Raw genomic sequence first — 21,081 nt, forward strand, 5'->3', positions numbered from 1 at the left:
ACTGGGCGTGGAGTGACGTCACTTGAGTGACATCATCACAGTGGAGTGACGTCATCGGTATGACATCATCACGGTGGAGTGACGTCATCGGGGGCGGAGCCAACACCATCAAGGGAACGACATTCCTACGAGTGACGTCACCACCGATGACATCACTGCCGATGACGTCACCGCTCGTGATGTCACCACCGATGACATCACCGCCCATGACGTCACCCGCCCATGACGTCACCGCCGGCCGCCGCTATGACATCATCACCTCACACCCAATCCTTCTCCTCCTCCTCCTTTATTTCCCCCTCCCCTCCCCCCCACCCCACCCCACCCTTGGCCCCTCCCCCACCCCCCCAAGCCCCTCCCCCTCCCCTCACACCTCCCCCCGCGCGTGCCGGATGTAATGGCGGTGCAGCGCCCCCTCCCCGGCGAAGCCCCGCCCGCACTCGGTGCAGGCCAATCGCCTGCCTCCCCTCCCCCCAGGGGCGGGGGGGCGTGTCCCGGGGGGCGTGGCCGCGCTGGTGGCGCAGCAGGGCGGGGCTGGAGCGGAAGGGGCGGGCGCAGACGAAGCAGACGAAGAGCGCGCCGCGCAGCGCCGCCGACGCCGCGAAGTCGCGGCGGGTGCTGGCGCTTGGCGTGGCGGGCGGCGAAGGCGGCGTCCGGGAAGGTGATCAGGCAGCGGCGGCAGCGCCGGGAGCCGGGCCGGTCTGGGGGTGGGGGAGGGGAGGGGGGGGGAGGGTGGGGGAGGGGTTGTCAGAGGTTGAAAGGAAGATGGGATGGGGGGTGGGGGATGGGGATGGGGGTGGGGATGGGGGGAGGGGAGGGGGGGTGGGGGGAGGGGAGGGGGGTGGGGGGAGGGGAGGGTGGGGGAGGGGATGTCAGAGGTTTAAAGGAAGATGGGATGGGGGGTGGGGGATGGGGGATGGGGATGGGGGATGGGGGGTGGGGATGGGGGATGGGGGGTGGGGATGGGGATGGGGGGTGGGGGATGGGGGGATGGGGGATGGGGATGGGGTGTGGGGGATGGGGGGATGGGGGATGGGGATGGGGGATGGGGATGGGGGGTGGGAAGCACCAAAGGCACCCCCAGACCCAGTCAAGGAGTTCTGGGACCCCCCCAGACCCATCCAGGGACCCCCAGACCCCTCTAAATCCACCCAGGGACCCCCGGAACGCCCCCAGACCCATTCAAGGAGTTCTGGGACCCCCCAGAGACCCCCAGAGCACCCCCAGACCCATCCAGGGACACCTGGGACACCCCCAGACCCAGTTAAAGAGTTCTGGGACCCCCCCAGAGCCACCCAGGGACCCCCGGGACACCCCCAGACCCAGTCAAGGAGTTCTGGGACCCCCCCCAGACCCATCCAGGGACCCCCAGACCCCCCCCAGACCCACCTAGGGACCGCTGGGACACCCCCAGACCCATCCAGGGACCCCTGGGACACCCCCAGACCCCTCTAAATCTACCCAGGGACCCCCGGAACGCCCCCAGACCCATTCAAGGAGTTCTGGGACCCCCCCAGACCCACCCAGGGACCCCCAGACCCCCCCCAGACCCAGTCAAGGAGTCCTGGGACCCCCCCCAGAGCCACCCAGGGACCCCTTGGACACCCCCAGACCCATCCAGGGACCCCCAGACCCGCCCCTGACCCATCCAGGGACACCTGGGACACCCCCAGACCCATCCAGGGACCCCCAGACCCAATCAAGGAGTTCTGGGACCCCCCCTGAGCCACCCAGGGACCCCCAGACCCATCCAGAGACCCCTGGGACACCCCCAGACCCCCCCAGAGACCCCCAGGGCACCCCCAGACCCATCCAAGAACCCCCAGGGCACCCCCCAGACCCCCCCAGAGACCCCCAGACCCATTCAATGAGTTCTGGGACCCCCCCTGAGCCACCCAGAGACCCCCCCAGGGACCCCTCCCCACCCAGAGACCACCAAAAATCACCCCCAGAGCCACCCAGGGACCCCCGGGACACCCCCAGACCCTCCCCCACCCGGGCCCCTCCCCCCAGCCCCTCCCCCACTCACACACGGAGCCTTTGGGGGTCCCTGCGGCCCCTCCCCCATCCTCTTCCTCCTCCTCCTCCTCCTCCTGGTCCTGGGGGGGCCGGGGGGGGGCTGGGGGGGCTCCCGGGGGGGGAGGGCGGCGCCGGGGGGGGCGGGGGGGGCTCGGGGGGCGGCGCCTGCGACATCCCGGGGGGCTTTGGGGGGGAGGGGAGGGGTCAGAGACCCCCCAACCCCCCCCACGACCCCTCCCCGGGGGTCCCAACCCCCCCCGGACCCCCTCGGGGCCGCCCCTCCCCCCCCCCGAGCCCCTCACCCGCTGTCGCGGCCGCTTCGCGCCCCCCCCGCCGGCGACTTCCGGCTTCCGGTGCGACCCCGCAGCAACTTCCGCTTCCGGCCGCGCTGGCCCCGCCCACAGCGGGCAGCCGCAAGGGGGCGCGGCTGGGTGGAACCGCGTGACGTCACCGGCGGCCAATGGCGGGGAGAGGGGGGCGGGGCCTCGGGGGCCGCAGTGGGGGCGGGGCCTGGCGCAAGTTTGGCGCCCCCTGGCGGAGCGCGGCCTCCCAGTACAAACCAGTACGAACCAGTACGAACCAGTACGAACCAGTACGAACCGGTACGGCCCGGGGAGCCCCGAAATGGGCCGGGGACCCCCAGGAGGGACCGGGGGACCCCCAGTTCCCGCCTAAACGGCTCCCAGTTTGTCCCAGTTCATCCCAGTCCCCTCCCAGTGACCCCAAATCCCATCCCAGTTTGGTCCCAGTCCCTCCCAGTCCCTCCCAGTCCATCCCAGTCCATCCCAGTCCCTCCCAGTCCCCTCCCAGTTCCCTCCCAGTCCCTCCCAGTCCCTCCCAGTCCCCTCCCAGTCCATCCCAGTCCCTCCCAGTCCCTCCCAGTCCGTCCCAGTCCATCCCAGTTCCCTCCCAGTTCCCTCCCAGTCCCTCCCAGTCCATCCCAGTCCCACCAGTACGAATCGGGGCATTTATTGCGTATCAAAGGTGGTTAAAAGGTTATTTACAGCCACACCCGCCGGAAGGAGGGGGGGGGAGGGGAGGTGGGGGCGGGGCCTCGCCGGGCCACGCCCCCCCTCTCTCCCCCCCCTCCCTCATACATTATTCATCACCCTCCCCCTTGCCCTGCCCCTCCCCCCACCCCCGTTTTTTGTGCGTGGGGACACGGACACGCCCCTCCCCCCCCATCGCCCCTCCCCCACCCCCCTCATGGCTTTTGTTTAAGGAGGGGGGGAGGGGCCTCAGGTCCTGGGGCGGGGGGGGGAGGGGAGGAGTTTGGGGGAGGGAGCGCGGGCGGGGCTTGGGGGGGTGGGCGGGGCTTAACAGCAACAACCCCCCCCCCCTTCCGTAAACACCCCTCCCCCACACATTCCATATCCCCGTCACCCCCCCCTTGGCCCCCCCACAGCCCCTCCCCCACCCCCAGGTACCCCCCAGGTGTGCCCAGGTGTGCCCAGGTGACCCCCAGGTGACCCCCAGGTGTCCCCAGGTGTCCCCCAGGTGTCCCCAGGTGTGCCCAGGTGTCCCCAGGTGACCCCCAGGTGTCCCCAGGTGTGCCCAGGTGACCTCCAGGTGTGCCCAGGTGTCCCCAGGTGACCCCCAGGTGTCCCCCAGGTGTGCCCAGGTGACCCCCAGGTGACCCCCAGGTGTGCCCAGGTGACCCCCAGGTGTCCCCAGGTGTGCCCAGGTGACCCCCAGGTGTCCCCAGGTGTGCCCAGGTGACCCCCAGGTGACCCCCAGGTGTCCCCAGGTGACCCCCAGGTGTCCCCCAGGTGTCCCCAGGTGACCCCCAGGTGTCCCCCAGGTGTGCCCAGGTGTCCCCAGGTGTCCCCAGGTGTGTCCCCGCCCCCCTCAGATGAAGAACTCCTCCTTGCGTTTCCCGCTCTCCCCGCCCAGGAACGCCTCCCGCGCCTCCCCGTGCTCCTCCAATCCGCTGGCCTCGTGCGTCAGGTACGAGCCTGGACACGCCCACCGCCGCGTCAGGACACGCCCACATTGCGGGGGACACGCCCACAGTGCGGGGGAGACGCCCACATTGCAATGGGGACACGCCCACATTGCGGGGGAGACGCCCACATTGCGGGGGACACGCCCACATTGCAATGGGGACACGCCCACAGCAATGGGGACACGCCCAGGACACGCCCAACAAGCCCCGCCCACTCTCCTACCCCGCCCCTTTCCCCCCTCCCCCATCCAGCCCCACCCCAGCCCTCAAACCACGCCCCTCCCACAGATGCCCCGCCCATTTAAAGAGCTTACACCCATTTAACGAAGCCCCTCCCCTTTCCTAAATCCCCTCCCCTTTCCCAAAGCCCCTCCCTTTCCCGAAGCCCCGCCCCCTATCACAGATCCCTCCCATTTCCCAAAGCCCCTCCCTTTTTTCTGAAGCCCATCCCCTTTCCCCAAACCCCTCCCCTTTCCCAAAGCCCTGCCCATTTAAAGAACCCACACCCATTTCCCAAAGCCCCTCCCCTTTCCCAAAGCCCCTCCCATTTCCCAAAGCCTCGCCCATTTAAAGAGCCCACACCCATTTAATGAAGCCCCTCCCCCATTTCCCAAAGCCCCTCCTTTCCCCAAACCCCTCCCCTTTCCCAAAGACCCTCCCCTTTCTGAAGCCCCTCCCTTTCCCCCCAAACCCCACCCCTTTTCGGGAAGCCCCGCCCCTTTCCGGGAAGCCCCGCCCACCTTTCTGCCTGACCGAGCACCAGAGCAGCGCCCCCAGCAGCAGCAGCAGCAGAAACACCAACAGCGCCAAGGCCCCGCCCACCACGGCGAAAGGCCCCGCCCCCTGCGCCGCCACCACCGCCCCGGGGTCTGCGGGGGGGAGGGGCACAGGTGAGGGACAGGTGAGTGACAGGTGAGGGACAGGTGATTGACAGGTGAGTGACAGGTGAGGGACAGGTGATTGACAGGTGAGGGACAGGTGAGGGACAGGTGAGTGACAGGTGAGGGACAGGTGAGGGACAGGTGAGGGACAGGTGAGGGACAGGTGAGTGACAGGTGAGAGACAGGTGAGTGACAGGTGAGGCACAGGTGAGGGACAGGTGATTGACAGGTGAGGGACAGGTGTGTTCCAACCACCCCCAGCCCCCCAGGTACCCCAGGTGTGTCCCCAGGTGTCCCCAGCCCCCCCAGGTGTGTCCCAGGTGTGTTTTTATCCCCCCCCAGGTGCTACAGGTGTGTCCCCAGGTGTGTCCCAGGTACCCCAGGTGTCCCCAGGTGTGTCTGGGTGTGTCTGGGTGTACCCCAGGTGTGTCCCAGGTGTCCCCAGGTGTATCCCAGGTGTCCCCAGGTGTGTCCCAGGTACCCCAGGTGTGTCCCAGGTGTGTCTGGGTGTACCCCAGGTGTCCCCAGGTGTCCCCAGGTGTGTCTGGGTGTGTCCCCAGGTGTCCCCACTCACCGTACACCACCAGCACGTAGGTGTCGGCGGCTCTCCCGTGGGCGTTGCCCACCTGGCAGGTGTGTCCCAGGTACCCCAGGTGTGTCCCAGGTGTGTCCCAGGTGTCCCCGGGTGTGTCCCAGGTGTGTCTGTGTGTGTCTGGGTGTACCCCAGGTGTCCCCAGGTGTCCCCAGGTGTGTCCCCAGGTGTCCCCACTCACCGTACACCACCAGCACGTAGGTGTCGGCGGCTCTCCCGTGGGCGTTGCCCACCTGGCAGGTGTGTGCCAGGTACCCCAGGTGTGTCCCAGGTGTGTCCCAGGTACCCCAGGTGTGTCCCAGGTGTGTCTGGGTGTACCCCAGGTGTCCCCAGGTGTCCCCAGGTGTGTCTGGGTGTGTCCCCAGGTGTCCCCACTCACCGTACACCACCAGCACGTAGGTGTCGGCGGCTCTCCCGTGGGCGTTGCCCACCTGGCAGGTGTGTCCCAGGTACCCCAGGTGTGTCTGTGTGTGTCTGGGTGTACCCCAGGTGTCCCCAGGTGTACCCAGGTGTGTCCCAGGTACCCCAGGTGTGTCCCAGGTGTCCCCAGGTGTGTCCCAGCCCCCCCAGGTGTGTCTGTGTGTGTCTGGGTGTACCCCAGGTGTCCCCAGGTGTGTTTTTATCCCCCCCCTGGTGTCCCCAGGTGTCCCCAGGTGTGTCCCAGGTGTCCCCAGGTGTGTCCCAGGTGTGTCCCAGGTGTGTCTGGATGTATCCCAGGTGTGTCCCAGCCCCCCCAGGTGTGTCTGGGTGTGTCCCCAGGTGTCCCCAGGTGTGTCTGTGTGTGTCTGGGTGTATCCCAGGTGTATCCCAGGTACCCCAGGTGTGTCCCAGGTGTCCCCAGGTGTGTCGCAGGTGTGTCCCAGGTACCCCAGGTGTCCCCAGGTGTGTCCCAGCCCCCCCAGGTGTGTCTGTGTGTGTCTGGGTGTACCCCAGGTGTCCCCAGGTGTGTCTGGGTGTGTCCCCAGGTGTCCCCACTCACCGTACACCACCAGCACGTAGGTGTCGGCGGCTCTCCCGTGGGCGTTGCCCACCTGGCAGGTGTAGGTGCCGTTGTCCTGCGGCGCCAGCGCCGGCAGCGTCAGCCGCTCGCCCTCGGCCCTGGCCCGCGCCGGCAGCGACTCGTTCCCGCGGCTCCAGGCCACCTCCGAGGGGCTGTGGGGACACCTGGCTCACACCTGGGCCACGCCCGGGGCGGGCCCCGCCCCCTCCCGGGGTGTGGCTCACCGGGGGTTGCCGCCCACGGCGCAGGTGAGCACCAGCGTGTCGCCCTCGCGGAGAACGCTCTGCGACGGGACGATGCGCGCCGAGGGGGGGTCTGGGGGGACACGGGGACACGGCACGGGGCTGGCACCTGGTGACACGCCTGGGTGGCACCTGGTGACACGCCTGGGTGGCACCTGGTGGCATCTTGGAATGCCCCAGTGGCACCTGGGAATGCCCTGGTGGCACCTGGTGGTGCCTCAGATGCACCTGGTGGCACCTTGGTGGCACCTGGGACCACCTTGGTGGCACCTGGTGACACCTGGGAGATGTCTGGTGGCACCTGGTGGCACCTGGGACACACCTTGGTGACACCCGTCCCCATGTCCCCCTTGTTCCTGGGCTCCCCCAGTCCCTCCCAGTTTGTCCCAGTCCCTCCCAGTGTCCCCAGTGTCCCCTCCCGGTGTCCCCAGTGTCCCCAATGTCCATCCCAGTCCCTCCCAGTCCATCCCAGTTTATCCCAGTCCCTCCCAGCTTGTCCCAGTCCCTCCCAGTGTCCCCAGTGTCCCCTCCTGGTGTCCCCAATGTCCCTCCCAGTCCCTCCCAGTCCCTCCCAGTCCCTCCCAGTCCCTCCCAGTCCCCTCCCAGTCCCCCCCAGTGCCTCACACTGCACGTCCAGCTGGTACTGCGTCACCCGCCGCTGTCCCCTGCCCAGGGCGGGGTGGGTGTGGCACCCCCAGTGTCCCCTCCCGGTGTCCCCAATGTCCCTCCCAGTGTCCCCAATGTCCCCCCCAGTCCATCCCAGTCCCCCCAGTGCCTCACACTGCACGTCCAGCTGGTACTGTGTCACCCGCCGCTGTCCCCTGCCCAGGGCGGGGTGCGTGTGACACCCCCGGTGTCCCCAGTGTCCCCTCCCGGTGTCCCCAGTGTCCCCAGTGTCCCCTCCCAGTCCCTCCCAGTCCCCCCCAGTGCCTCACACTGCACGTCCAGCTGGTACTGTGTCACCCGCCGCTGTCCCCTGCCCAGGGCGGGGTGGGTGTGGCACCCCCAATGTCCCCAATGTCCCTCCCGGTGTCCCCAATGTCCCTCCCGGTGTCCCCAATGTCCCCTCCCGGTGTCCCCAGTGCCTCACACTGCACGTCCAGCTGGTACTGTGTCACCCGCCGCTGTCCCCTGCCCAGGGCGGGGTGCGTGTGACACCCCCAATGTCCCCTCCCGGTGTCCCCAATGTCCCTCCCGGTGTCCCCAGTGTCCCCCCCAGTGCCTCACACTGCACGTCCAGCTGGTACTGCGTCACCCGCCGCTGTCCCCTGCCCAGGGCGGGGTGGGTGTGACACCCCCGGTGTCCCCTCCCGGTGTCCCCAATGTCCCCTCCCGGTGTCCCCAGTGCCTCACACTGCACGTCCAGCTGGTACTGTGTCACCCGCCGCTGTCCCCTGCCCAGGGCGGGGTGCGTGGCCTCGCAGGTGACGATGGCGCCGTGGTCGCGCCGCTCCACGCGCAGGACGAGGACGCTGCGCTGCCAGAAAACCTTCCCGTCCTGTCCCCCGCTGCTGCGGCCTGGGGACATTGGGGACAGTGTGGGGACATTGGGGACAGCGTGGGGACAGAAAACCTTCCCGTCCTGTCCCCCGCTGCTGCGGCCTGGGGACAGCATTGGGGACATTGGGGACATTGGGGACATTGGGGACATTGGGGACAGAAAACCTTCCCGTCCTGTCCCCCGCTGCTGCGGCCTGGGGACAGCATTGGGGACATTGGGGACAGTGTGGGGACATTGGGGACATTGGGGACATTGGGGACAGTGTGGGGACATTGGGGACAGAAAACCTTCCCGTCCTGTCCCCCGCTGCTGCGGCCTGGGGACAGCATTGGGGACATTGGGGACATTGGGGACAGAAAACCTTCCCGTCCTGCCCCCCGCTGCTGCGGCCTGGGGACATTGGGGACATTGTGGGGACATTGGGGACATTGTGGGGACATTGGGGACAGAAAACCTTCCCGTCCTGTCCCCCGCTGCTGCGGCCTGGGGACAGCATTGGGGACATTGGGGACATTGGGGACAGAAAACCTTCCCGTCCTGTCCCCCGCTGCTGCGGCCTGGGGACATTGGGGACATTGGGGACAGTGTGGGGACATTGGGGACAGAAATCCTTCCCGTCCTGTCCCCCGCTGCTGCGGCCTGGGGACATTGGGGACATTGGGGACAGTGTGGGGACATTGGGGACAGAAAACCTTCCCGTCCTGTCCCCCGCTGCTGCGGCCTGGGGACATTGGGGACATTGGGGACAGTGTGGGGACATTGGGGACAGAAATCCTTCCCGTCCTGTCCCCCGCTGCTGCGGCCTGGGGACATTGGGGACATTGGGGACAGTGTGGGGACATTGGGGACAGAAAACCTTCCCGTCCTGTCCCCCGCTGCTGCGGCCTGGGGACATTGGGGACATTGGGGACATTGGGGACAGTGTGGGGACAGCATTGGGGACATTGGGGACATTTGGGACATCATTGGGGACATCATTGGGGACATTGGGGACAGTGTGGGGACAGCATTGGGGACATTTGGGACATCATTGGGGACATCATTGGGGACATCATTGGGGACATTGGGGACACCTTGGGGACACCGGGGGACATTGGGGGACACCGGTGGCACAGGGGACACTGAACGCCACCAGAGCCACCCCTGTCCCCAAAGCCACACCCCCTAGGTGTCCCCAGGTGAGTTTTGGTGTCCCCAGGTGTCCCCAGGTGTCCCCAGGTGAGTTTTGGTGTCCCCAGCTGTCCCCAGGTGTCCCCAGGTGTGTCCCCAGGTGTCCCCAGGTGTCCCCAGGTGTCCCCAGGTGTCCCCAGCCCCCCCAGGTGTCCCCAGGTGTCCCCAGGTGTCCCCAGGTGAGTTTTGCTGTACCCAGCTGTCCCCAGGTGTGTCCCCAGGTGTCCCCAGCCCCCCCAGGTGTCCCCAGCTGTCCCCAGGTGTCCCCAGGTGAGTTTTGGTGTCCCCAGGTGTCCCCAGGTGTCCCCAGGTATGCCCCCAGGTGTCCCCAGGTGTCCCCAGGTGAGTTTTGGTGTCCCCAGCCCCCCCAGGTGTCCCCAGGTGAGTTTTGGTGTCCCCAGGTGTCCCCAGGTGTCCCCAGGTGTCCCCAGGTGTGTCCCCAGGTGAGTTTTGGTGTCCCCAGGTGTCCCCAGGTGTCCCCAGGTGTCCCCAGGTGTGTCCCCAGGTGAGTTTTGCTGTCCCCAGGTGTCCCCAGGTGTGTCCCCAGCTGTCCCCAGGTGTCCCCAGCCCCCCCAGGTGTCCCCAGGTGAGTTTTGGTGTCCCCAGGTGTCCCCAGGTGTGCTCACCTGGCAGCTCCCTCCTGTCGCGGAACCAGCGCAGCGTGGCCGGGGGGCGGGCCCGGGGCACCAGACAGGTGAGCTCCAGCTCCGCCCCCTCCACGGCCAGAGCCCCCGCCTCCACCACCGGGTCCTCAGGTGGCACTGGGGACACGCGGGGGACACACAGGTGACAGACAGGTGACAGCCAGGGACAGCCAGGGACAGCCAGGTGACATCCAGGGGACAGCCAGGTGAGAGCCAGGTGAGAGCCAGGTGAGCCAGGTGAGAGCCAGGGGACAGCCAGGGACAGCCAGGGACAGCCAGGTGACAGCCAGGTGACATTCAGGTGACATTCAGGGACAGCCAGGTGAGGTAGAGACATCCAGGTGAGATCCAGGTGAGAGCCAGGTGAGAGCCAGGTGACATTCAGGTGACATTCAGGTGACATTCAGGGACATCCAGGTGAGATCCAGGGACATCCAGGGACAGCCAGGTGACAGGGACAGCCAGGTGAGAGCCAGGTGAGAGCCAGGTGAGAGCCAGGTGACATTCAGGTGACATTCAGGTGACATTCAGGGACAGCCAGGTGAGATCCAGGTGAGAGCCAGGTGAGGTAGAGACATCCAGGGATATCCAGGTGACATCCAGGTGACATCCAGGGACATCCAGGGACAGCCAGGGATGTTCAGGTGACACACAGGGGACATCCAGGTGACATTCAGGTGAGGTCCAGGTGACATCCAGGGATATCCAGGTGAGAGCCAGGGACAGCCAGGAACGCCCAGGTGACACCCAGGTGACATCCAAGGACAGCCAGGTGACATCCAGGGATATCCAGGTGACGTCCAGGTGACACCCAGGTGAGATCCAGGGACAGCCAGGTGAGGTAGAAACACCCAGGGACATCCAGGTGACGTTCAGGTGACACCCAGGGACATCCAGGTGAGGTCCAGGTGACACAGGTAGACAGGAAAGGACGGGAACGAGGGACACGAAAAGAGAGAAAGGTCAGGGGACAAAGGGACAGGTGGCACCAGGTGTGTCCAGGTGTGTTCCAGGTGTGTTCTGGGTGTCCCCAGGTGTGTTCCAGGTGTCCCCAGCCCCCCCAGGTGTGTCCAGGTGTGTCCCAGATGTGTTCCGGGTGTCCCCAGGTGTCCCCAGGTGTGTTCCAGGTGTCCCCAGCCCCCCCAGGTGTGTCCAGGTGTGTTCCAGGTGTGTTCCAGGTGTGTTCTGGGTGTCCCCAGGTGTGTTCCGGGTGTCCCCAGCCCCCCCAGGTGTGTCCAGGTGTGTCCCAGATGTGTTCCAGGTGTCCCCAGGTGTGTTCCAGGTGTCCCCAGGTGTACTGAAGTGTCCCCAGGTGTGTTCCAGGTGTCCCCAGGTGTCCCCAGGTGCGTCCCAGGTACCCCAGGTGTGTCCCCAGGTGTGTCCCAGGTGTGTTCTGGGTGTCCCCAGGTGTGTTCCAGGTGTCCCCAGGTGTGTTCCAGGTGTCCCCAGCCCCCCCAGGTGTCCCCAGGTGTCTCCAGGTGTGTTCCAGGCGCGTTCTAGCCTGGGTTCCAGAACGTTCTAGACCGGGTTCTAGAGCGGTTCTAGAACGTTCTAGACTCGGTTCTAGGTACGTTCTAGATCGGTTCTAGATCGGGTTCTAGAAGGTTCTAGAGCGGTTCTAGACTCGGTTCTAGATCGGGTTCTAGGTTGGGTTCCAGACTGGGTTCCAGGTGTCCCCAGGTGTCCCCAGGTGTGTTCTGGGCATCCCCAGGTGTCCCCAGGTGTATCCAAGTGTCCCCAGGTGTGTTCTGGGCATCCCCAGGTGTATCCAGGTGCATTCCAGGTGTCCCCAGGTGTGCTCAGGTGTATCCAAGTGTCCCCAGGTGTGTTCTGGGTGTCCCCAGGTGTGTTTTGGGTGTCCCCAGGTGTATCCCCAGGTGTGTCCTCATGCCCCAGGTGTGTCCCAGGTGTGTCCCCATGCCCCAGGTGTGTCCCCAGGTGTGTCCCCATGCCCCAGGTGTGTCCCCAGGTGTCCCCAGGTGCCATACCCAGCACGGTCAGCGTGGCTATCTGGTGGTGGGTGTCGTCGGCGTACAGCTGGCAGAAGTGACCCCGTGTCCCCATGCCCCAGGTGTGTCCCCAGGTGTCCCCAGGTGTGACAGGTGTGTCCCCAGGTGTCCCCAGGTGTGACAGGTGTGTCCCCAGGTGTCCCCAGGTGTGACAGGTATGTCCCCATGCCCCAGGTGTGTCACAGGTGTGTCACAGGTGTGTCACAGGTGTCCTACCGAGGACGGTCAGCGTGGCTATCTGGTGGTGGGTGTCGTCGGCGTACAGCTGGCAGAGGTGACCCCGTGTCCCCGTGCCCCAGGTGTGTCCCCAGGTGTGTCCCCATGCCCCAGGTGTCACAGGTGTCCCCAGGTGCCATACCCAGCACGGTCAGCGTGGCTATCTGGTGGTGGGTGTCGTCGGCGTACAGCTGGCAGAAGTGACCCCGTGTCCCCATGCCCCAGGTGTGTCCCCAGGTGTCCCCAGGTGTGACAGGTGTGTCACAGGTGTGTTTTCAGGCCATACCTAGGACAGTCAAGGTGGCTATCTGGTGGTGGGTGTCGTCGGCGTACAGCTGGCAGAGGTGACCCCGTGTCCCCGTGCCCCAGGTGTGTCCCCAGGTGTGTCCCCAGGTGTGTCCCCATGCCCCAGGTGTGACAGGTGTGTCACAGGTGTGTCACAGGTGCCATACCCAGCACGGTCAGCGTGGCTATCTGGTGGTGGGTGTCGTCGGCGTACAGCTGGCAGAGGTGACCCCGTGTCCCCGTGCCCCAGGTGTGTCCCAGGTGTGACAGGTGTGTCCCCAGGTGTGTCTCAGGTGTGTCCCCAGGTGTGACAGGTGTGTCACAGGTGTGTTTTCAGGCCATACCCAGCACGGTCAGCGTGGCTATCTGGTGGTGGGTGTCGTCGGTGTACAGCTGGCAGAGGTGACCCCGTGTCCCCATGCCCCAGGTGTGTCCCCAGGTGTGTCCCCAGGTGTCCCCAGGTGTCACAGGTGTCCCCAGGTGCCATACCCAGCACGGTCAGCGTGGCTATCTGGTGGTGGGTGTCGTCGGCGTACAGCTGGCAGAAGTAGCCGCCCTCGTCGTCCAGCCGTGCCCGGGCCAGGCGCAGCCGCAGCCGGCGCCGGCTGAACTCGGCCAGCTCGAAACGCTCGTCCTTCAGCGCTGGGGACACGGGGACAGGGCCACCGTCAGCTCACCGGGGCCACCAAGGGGTCACCGGGGTCACCAAGGGGCCATCGTGGCCACCAAAGGGTCCCCATGGCCACCATGGGGTCATCGTGGCCATCCTCAGCTCACCGGGGCCACCAAAGGGTCACTGTGGCCACCAAGGGGTCACCGTGGCCACCCTCAGCTCACCGGGGCCACCAAAGGGTCATCGTGGCCACCATTGGGCCATCGTGGCCACCAAAGGGTCCCCATGGCCACCATGGGGTCATTGTGGCCACCATGGGGTCATTGTGGCCACCAAGGGGTCACCAGGGTCACCCTCAGGTCACCATGGCCACTATGGGGTCATTGTGGCCACCATCAGCTCACCGGGGCCACCAAGGGGTCATTGTGGCCACCATGGGGTCATCATGGCCACCAAGGGGCCATCGTGGCCACCAAGGGGTCACCAGGGTCACCCTCAGGTCACCATGGCCACCATGGGGTCATTGTGGCCACCATTGGGCCATCGTGGCCACCAAAGGGTCACCGGGGCCACCAAAGGGTGATCGTGGCCACCATAGAGTCATCGTGGCCACCAAAGGGTCCCCATGGCCACCATCACATCCCCATGGCCACCACAAGCCACCACAAGGTCCCTGTGGTCACCCCAATGTCCCCAGTGATGTCCCCCATGATTTCCCCAATGTCCCCAATGATGTCCCCAATGTCCCCAATGATGTCCCCAGCGTCCCCGATGTCCCCAATGATGTCCCCAGGGTGTCCCCAAAGTCCCCAATGATGTCCCCAATGTCCCCAGTGTCCCCAATGTCCCCAAGGTGTCCCCTCACCGCGGGTGCCGTTGAAGAACAGCGTCCCCAATGATGTCCCCCGTGTCCCCAATGATGTCCCCAATGTCCCCAATGTCCCCAAGGTGTCCCCTCACTGCGGGTGCCGTTGAAGAACAGCATCCCCAATGATGTCCCCAATGATGTCCCCAATGTCCCCAATGATGTCCCCAATGTCCCCCATGATGTCCCCAATGTCCCCATGATGTCCCCAATGATGTCCCCAGTGTCCCCAATGTCCCCAGTGTCCCCTCACCGCGGGTGCCGTTGAAGAACAGCGTCCCCAATGTCCCCAATGATGTCCCCAATGTCCCCAATGTCCCCAGTGTCCCCAAGGTGTCCCCTCACCGCGGGTGCCGTTGAAGAACAGCGTCCCCAATGATGTCCCCAATGATGTCCCCAATGTCCCCAATGATGTCCCCAATGTCCCCAATGTCCCCAATGTCCCCTCACCGCGGGTGCCGTTGAAGAACAGCGTCCCCAATGTCCCCAATGATGTCCCCAATGTCCCCAATGTCCCCAAGGTGTCCCCAAGGTGTCCCCTCACCGCGGGTGCCGTTGAAGAACAGCGTCCCCAATGTCCCCAATGTCCCCAATGATGTCCCCAATGTCCCCAGTGTCCCCTCACCGCGGGTGCCGTTGAAGAACAGCGTCCCCAATGATGTCCCCAATGATGTCCCCAATGTCCCCAATGATGTCCCCAAGGTGTCCCCTCACTGCGGGTGCCGTTGAAGAACAGCGTCCCCAATGATGTCCCCCATGTCCCCAATGATGTCCCCAGTGTCCCCAATGATGTCCCCAATGTCCCCAATGATGTCCCCAATGTCCCCAAGGTGTCCCCAGTGTCCCCTCACCGCGGGTGCCGTTGAAGAACAGCGTCCCCAATGATGTCCCCAATGATGTCCCCCATGATGTCCCCAATGTCCCCATGATGTCCCCAATGTCCCCAATGATGTCCCCAGTGTCCCCAATGATGTCCCCAATGTCCCCAGTGTCCCCTCACCGCGGGTGCCGTTGAAGAACAGCGTCTGCCGGGCGGGGTTCTGGATGACGACGATGGAGCCGTCGTACCTGTGCAGGTGACAGGTGATCTCGGCAGTGCCACCCTCCAGCACCGTCACGTTCTCCGCCTGCACCTCCTGCGCCCGCCCTGGGGACACGGGGACACCACGGGGACATTGTGGGGACAGGTCAGGGACACGGGGACACCGTGGGGACATCGTGGGGACAGGTCAGGGACATGGGGACATGGGGACAGGACAGGGACAGGGGACAGGGCAGTGCCACCCTCCAGCACCGTCACGTTCTCCGCCTGCACCTCCTGCGCCCGCCCTGGGGACACCGTGGGGACACCGTGGGGACAGGTCAGGGACACAGGGACATCATGGGGACATTGTGGGGACAGGACAGGGACAGGTGATCTCGGCAGTGCCACCCTCCAGCACCGTCACGTTCTCCGCCTGCACCTCCTGCGCCCGCCCTGGGGACACGGGGACAGTCATGGGGACACCGTGGGACAGGTCAGGGACAGGTCAGGGACAGGGGACACCGTGGGGACACCGTGGGGACAGGTCAGGGACAGGTCAGGGGGGACATGGGGACACCGTGGGGACACCATGGGGACAGGTCAGTGATGGGGACACCGAGATATGGGGACATGGGAAGGGTCAGTGATGGGGACACCCAGGGGGACATGGGGACATGGGACAGGTCAGTGACGTGGGGACAAGGACAGGTCAGTGATGGGGACACAGGGATGGGAACAGGTCAGGGATGGGGACACCGGGACATGGGGACAGGGACATGGGGACATGGGGATGGGGACAAGGACAGGTCAGGGATGGGGACAGGGACATGGGGACAAGGACAGGTCAGGGATGGGGACACAGGGACAGGGACAGGTCAGTGACGTGGGGACAGGGGGACACGTTAGGGACACGGGGACACCCAGGGGCACATGGGGACACCATGGGGACAGGTCAGTGATGGGGACACCGGGACATGGGGACAGGGACAGGTCAGTGACGTGGGGACAGGGACAGGGACATAGGGACATGGGGATGGGGACAGGGACAGGTCAGGGATGGGGACAGGGACACGGGGATGGCTCAGTGATGGGGACACGGGGACAGGTCAGGGACAGGGGGACACCATGGGGACAGGTCAGGATAGCACAGTGACACAGGGACAGTGACACAGGGACACGGGGACAGGTCAGGGACACAGGGACACAGGGACAGTGACACAGGGACATGGGGACAGGTCAGGGATGGGGACAGGGACACGGGGATGGCCCAGGGATGGGGACACGGGTCAGGGGGACACGGGGACAGGGGGACACGTTAGGGACACGGGGACACCCAGGGGCACATGGGGACAGGTCAGGATAGCACAGTGACACGGGGACACAGGGACATGGGGACATGGGGACATGGGGACAGGGACAGTGACATGGGGACAGGGATGGGGACAGGGACAGGTGACACAGGTCAGTGACACCGGGGACAGAGGGTCAGTGACACAGGGACAGTGACACCGGGGACAGGTGACACAGGGACACAGGGACAGTGACACAGGTCAGTGACACAGGGACAGTGATGGGGACAGGGACACAGGGACAGGTGACACAGTGACAGGGACACCGCAGGAGACAGAGGACACACGACAGGTGACACCGGTGACAAAGGGTGACAAAGGGACAGGGGTGGCACCGGGGACAGCCACAACTCTGGGGACAGCCACACCGGGGGGTTTGGGGACACCAGGGGACAGCCACACCGGGGGGTTGGGGACATTGGGGACAGCCACACCGGGGGGTTTGGGGACATTGGGGACATTGGGGACATTTGGGGACACCGGTGACAGCCACACCGGGGGGTTTGGGGACATTTGGGGACATTTGGGGACCCCCCCCGTGCCCGGCCCTGGGGACAGTGACAGTGCCACGTGTCCCCCCCCCCCCTCCCCCCCTCGATGTCCCCATGGCAGCGGCTCCCGTTGCCATGACAACGCCGTGGGGGGGGGGGAGGTGACACCGTTTTGGGGTGGGGGAGGGGAGGAGGGGGGGGGGTGACACCGCGTTTTGCTGCGTCAGCACAATCCCCCCCCCCCACCCCTCCCCCACCCCTGGGGGGGTTGGGGTCACCCCTGCCCCTCCCCCCTCCCCAAGGTCACCCCCACCAAGGTCACCGCGCGAGGGGGGGGGGGAGGGGAGGGGACAAAGCGACACTTTGTGCCCCTCCCCCACCTCGGGGAGGGGGGAGGGGGGGGGGGACACGGAGTGGGGGGAGGGGAAAGGGCGGGGGGGGGGGTGGTGACAATGGCGCTTTTCTGTCACCCACGCTCGGGGACAGCCCCGGTGGCGCCTGGCACCCCGGGGTGGGGGAGGGGACAGAGAGAGGGGGGGTGGGGGAGGGGACACAGAGGTGACAGCGCGCCCCTCCCCCCCCCCCACAGAAAAAAAAAAAAAAAAAAAATTTTGGGGGGACGCGGGGGGTGGGGGAGGGGACACGGGGGGGGGGACGCGGGGGGTGGGGGAGGGGACGCGGGGGGTGGGGGAGGGGCGGCGGGATTTTTTTTTAAATTTTTTTTTAATTTTTTGGGGGTTTTTTTTGGGGGGGTTTTTTGGGGGTGGGGGGAGGGGTTAATTAGGGTCGGGGGGGGTTAATTGGGGTGGGGGTCTCGCACTGACCGTGTCCGGCGGCCCAGAGCAGCAGCAGCCCCGGCAGCAGCGCGGGCGGGGGGCGCGGGGGGGGCGCCATGGCCGCTTCCCTCTCCTCCACCTGCGGCAGGCGCAGCCGGCGGATGCTAATGAGATGCTAATCAGATGCTAATCAGATGCGCCGGCGACGGCCAATGGGCGGCGGTGGGGAGGAGGAGGAGGAGGAGGAGGGAAAGGGGGGAGGGGTTAAGGGAGACGACCCCCCCCCCCCCCAACCACCCCTCCCCCCACGCAGATTGAGACCACCCCCCCCCAAAAAAATCCCCTCCCCCCAAAACCCCTCCCCCCCCAAAAACCCCTCCCCCCCAAAAAAATCCCCTCCCCCCAAAACCCCTCCCCCCCCAAAAAACCCCTCCCCCCCAAAAAAATCCCCTCCCCCAACCCCCCCAAATTTAAAGCGGGACCCCCCCCAAATTCAGACCCCGCCCCCAAAATTAGGACCCCCCACAATTGAGACCCCACCCCCAAATTGAGATTCCCCAAATTGAGACCCCGCCCCCCAAATTGAGACCCCCCACCCCCAAATTGGGACCCCAAAAATTGAGACCCCTCCCACCCCAAAAAACCCCTCCCCCCACCCCCCCAAATTTAAAGCGGGACCCCCCCCCCAAAATTGGAACCCCCCCAAATTCAGACCCCGCCCCCAAAATTAGGACCCACCCCAAACTGAGACCCCGCCCCCCAAATTGGGACCCCCCCACACCCCAAATTGGGACCCCAAAAATTGGGACCCCCCCCACCCCAAAACCCCGCCCCCAACCCCCCAAATTTAAAGCGGGACCCCTCCCCTTAAAAATTGGGACCCCCCCCCAAATTCAGACCCCTCCCCCCAAATTCAGACCCCCCCACCCCAAATTGAGACCCCAAAACTCGAGCCCCCCCCCTCCCCCACGTGACTCCCCAAACCCCCCCCACCCCGAGGGAAACTGAGGCACGCCAACCGCCCCCCCCCCCAAAAAAACACCCCCCCCCCCCCAAAAAAAGGGGGGAGGGGTCTCCCAAAAATCCCCCCCCCCCTCTTGGTGTCCCCCCCCCCCTCTGGTGGCGCGGGGACATTGGGGGGGGGTGAAGTGACCGTTTCCATGGCAACCGCGGGGGGGGGGGGAACAAAGGAGGCTCAGAGCGGGAACAGCGCGGCCATTGAGGGCCCCGGGGGGGGCGCGGGGGGGCTTTTTTGGGGAGGTTTCGGCGTTTTTTGGGGTCCCCCGGACACCCCCAAGTGTGTGGGGTGGGGGAGGGGAGGGGGAAAGGGGGGGAAAGGGGGAAAAATGAGGAAAAAAGGGGAAAATTGGGGAAAAAATTGGGGAGAATTTGGGGGGAAATCGGGGGAAAAATGGGGAAAAAATTGGGGGAAATTGGGGGAAAACTGAGGAAAAAAATTGGGGGGGAAATGGGGAAAAAAGGGGGAAAAATGGGGGAAAAATTGGGGAAAAATGGGGAAAAAAGGTGGAAAAATGGAGAAAAAAGGGGGAAAAATGGGGAAAAAAGGGGGAAAAATGGGGGAAAAAATGGGGAGAATTTGGGGGAAAATCGGGGAAATTGGGGGGAAATTGAGGGAAAAAATTGGGGGGGAATGGGGAGAAGTTGGGGGAAACTGAGGAAAAAAATTGGGGGGGAAATGGGGAAAAAAGGGGAAAAATGGGGAAAAAATTGGGTGAAAATGGGGAGAAATTGGGGAGAATTTGGGGGGAAAAGGAATAAAATTGGGGGGAAATTGAGGGAAAAAATGAGGGAGGATTTGGGGGAAAATTGGGGGAAATTGGGGGAAAATATTGGAGGAAAATGGGGAGAAATTGGGGGGAAACTGAGGAAAAAAATGGGGGAAAATTTAGGAGAAAAACTGGGGGAAAATTGGGGTAAAATTTGGGGAAAAATTGGGGTGAAATGGGGCTAAATTGGGGTAAAATTGGAATAAAGTGGTCAAATCGTGTTCAAAGTGGGGTAAAATGGGAATAAAGTGGTTGAAATGGGGCTAAATTGGGGTAAAATTGGAATAAAGTGGTCAAATTGTGTTCGAATTGGGGTGAAATGGGGCTAAATTGGGGTAAAATGGGAATAAAGTGGTAAAAATGGGGTCAAATTGTGTCCAAATTGGGGTAAAATGGGAATAAAGAGGTCAAATTGTGTTGAAATTGGGGTAAAATGGGGCTAAATTGGGGTAAAATTGGAATAAAATGGTCAAAACGAGGTCAGAGCGTGGCTAAAGAGAACAAAAAATAATTAAAAAGGGGAAAAAATGGGGCAAAGCACAATAAAATCTGGGCCAAACCAAGACTAAAAGAGACCAAAATGGGACTAAATAAGGCCAAAGAAGGAAAAAATGAGGGGAAAATGGCAAAAATGAGGCTGCCCAGCACCAAACCGGCAACAAATTCGGCCTAAAACACGCCTGAAATGGGGGAGAAAAACAATTTAAACGTGTAAAAAGAGGCAAAACAAGGCCAAAAGGGGGTTCAAGGCCAAACAAAGCGTTTGGGCCACGCCAGGGACTGGAGTTTTGGTAAAAGCAGCAGCGATCCGCCTCAGATTTGTGCATTTTTAACGCGAAATGGTGGAGGATGAGGCGAGCCCTCCTCAGAGGAGGGAGAGGATGATGAAGGTGATGGCGGGGATCCCACAGCCCTGAGGGGATCCCGGCTGAGGGAGCGGCAGAACCGGCCCTGCCACTGCCCGAGGACTGGGAGGAGGGAGCTGAAACCTTTTGGGAAGTTTGGAAACCTTTCGGGAATTGGTGAAACCTTTGGAAAGCGCTGAAAACTTTGAGAGATGGCACCAAGCGCGGGTGAGGCGCGAGCCTCTTGCCCCACAGCAGCCGTGAGGGCGAACCCACCCCGGGCGCGCTCCAAACGCTGCCAGGAGTCCCCGAGCGTGGAGCGGCCATCGCCAGCGTCGTGTGGAGGCGAAAGGAGCGGGGACTCACCCATGGCGGCCGAGCCCGGAGCCGCCGCCTCCCCCTGAGGCGCCGCGGACAAAATGGCGGCTTCGTCCCGGCTTCTCCCGCAGCGCTTTTCCCGCCCTTGGCCGCGGCCACGCCCCCTCCCGCCGTCTCCACCAATCAGAGCCCGCCCTTCCGCCTCGGCCCCGCCCTCTCCCCGCAGTCCCTGAGGCGAGCGGACGCTGCGGGAGGGAAAATTGCGTTTTCTGAGGTAAAAATCACCAATTTCTGAGGTAAAAATCACCAATTTCTGAGGTAAAAATCACCGCGTTTGGGGCCAGAGCCTGCTTTTCACCAAAAAACACCGTTTCGTGAGGCAACCCCCCCTTTTTTTTTTTTTTCCTGAGGAAAATATTCTGAGGCCGAATTTTGATTCGGCGAGGTAAAAAATTCTCAGCTAAGGGGAAAGAAACCCTGGGTTTCTGAGGGGAAAATAAAGCGTTTTC

At 64.2% G+C, this 21,081-nt stretch overlaps 2 protein-coding genes and 1 long non-coding RNA gene across 3 annotated transcripts; 1 reads left to right on the top strand and 2 right to left on the bottom strand.

Annotated features, from left to right (window-relative positions):
* Positions 1 to 360: 360 nt before the first annotated feature.
* LOC147645398 (zinc finger protein 576-like) lies at positions 361 to 1,420 on the bottom strand. The gene is given in 4 exon segments (XM_086874660.1): positions 361 to 458; positions 460 to 611; positions 613 to 701; positions 1,390 to 1,420. Coding segments are annotated over 4 exon segments (363 nt in total). The 3' UTR covers positions 361 to 367.
* Positions 1,421 to 3,494: 2,074 nt separating this feature from the next.
* CADM4 (cell adhesion molecule 4) lies at positions 3,495 to 20,677 on the bottom strand. The gene is made up of 10 exons (XM_086874661.1): positions 20,621 to 20,677; positions 17,671 to 17,808; positions 14,983 to 15,129; positions 12,994 to 13,146; positions 9,977 to 10,111; positions 8,033 to 8,197; positions 6,662 to 6,752; positions 6,417 to 6,589; positions 4,705 to 4,833; positions 3,495 to 3,974 (listed from the first exon to the last, which is right to left on the bottom strand). Exons 2-10 carry the CDS (start codon positions 17,738 to 17,740, stop codon positions 3,868 to 3,870), a joined length of 1,170 nt encoding a protein of 389 aa, XP_086730787.1. The 5' UTR covers positions 17,741 to 17,808; positions 20,621 to 20,677; the 3' UTR covers positions 3,495 to 3,867.
* On the top strand, positions 6,074 to 6,366 carry LOC147645400 (uncharacterized). The gene is made up of 3 exons (XR_015282379.1): positions 6,074 to 6,154; positions 6,249 to 6,278; positions 6,340 to 6,366. It is a non-coding gene; the product is annotated as an uncharacterized LOC147645400 (long non-coding RNA).
* Positions 20,678 to 21,081: the final 404 nt, after the last annotated feature.

This window comes from Cyanistes caeruleus, unplaced genomic scaffold (assembly GCF_971803275.1).
Source record: "Cyanistes caeruleus unplaced genomic scaffold, bCyaCae1.hap1.1 HAP1_SCAFFOLD_378, whole genome shotgun sequence".
In the NCBI taxonomy this organism is placed as follows: Eukaryota; Metazoa; Chordata; class Aves; order Passeriformes; family Paridae; genus Cyanistes; species Cyanistes caeruleus.

Bases quoted from the DNA above. Each gene is read 5' to 3' on its own strand.
- CADM4 (XM_086874661.1), bottom strand. From the start codon at position 17,740: ATGGCGCCCCCCCCGCGCCCCCCGCCCGCGCTGCTGCCGGGGCTGCTG. The intron at 15,130-17,670 runs GTCAGTGCGAGA...CCGTGTCCCCAG, and splicing joins GCTCTGGGCCGCCGGACACG to GGCGGGCGCAGGAGGTGCAG. The intron at 6,590-6,661 runs GTGAGCCACACC...GTGTCCCCACAG, and splicing joins GCCGTGGGCGGCAACCCCCG to CCCCTCGGAGGTGGCCTGGA.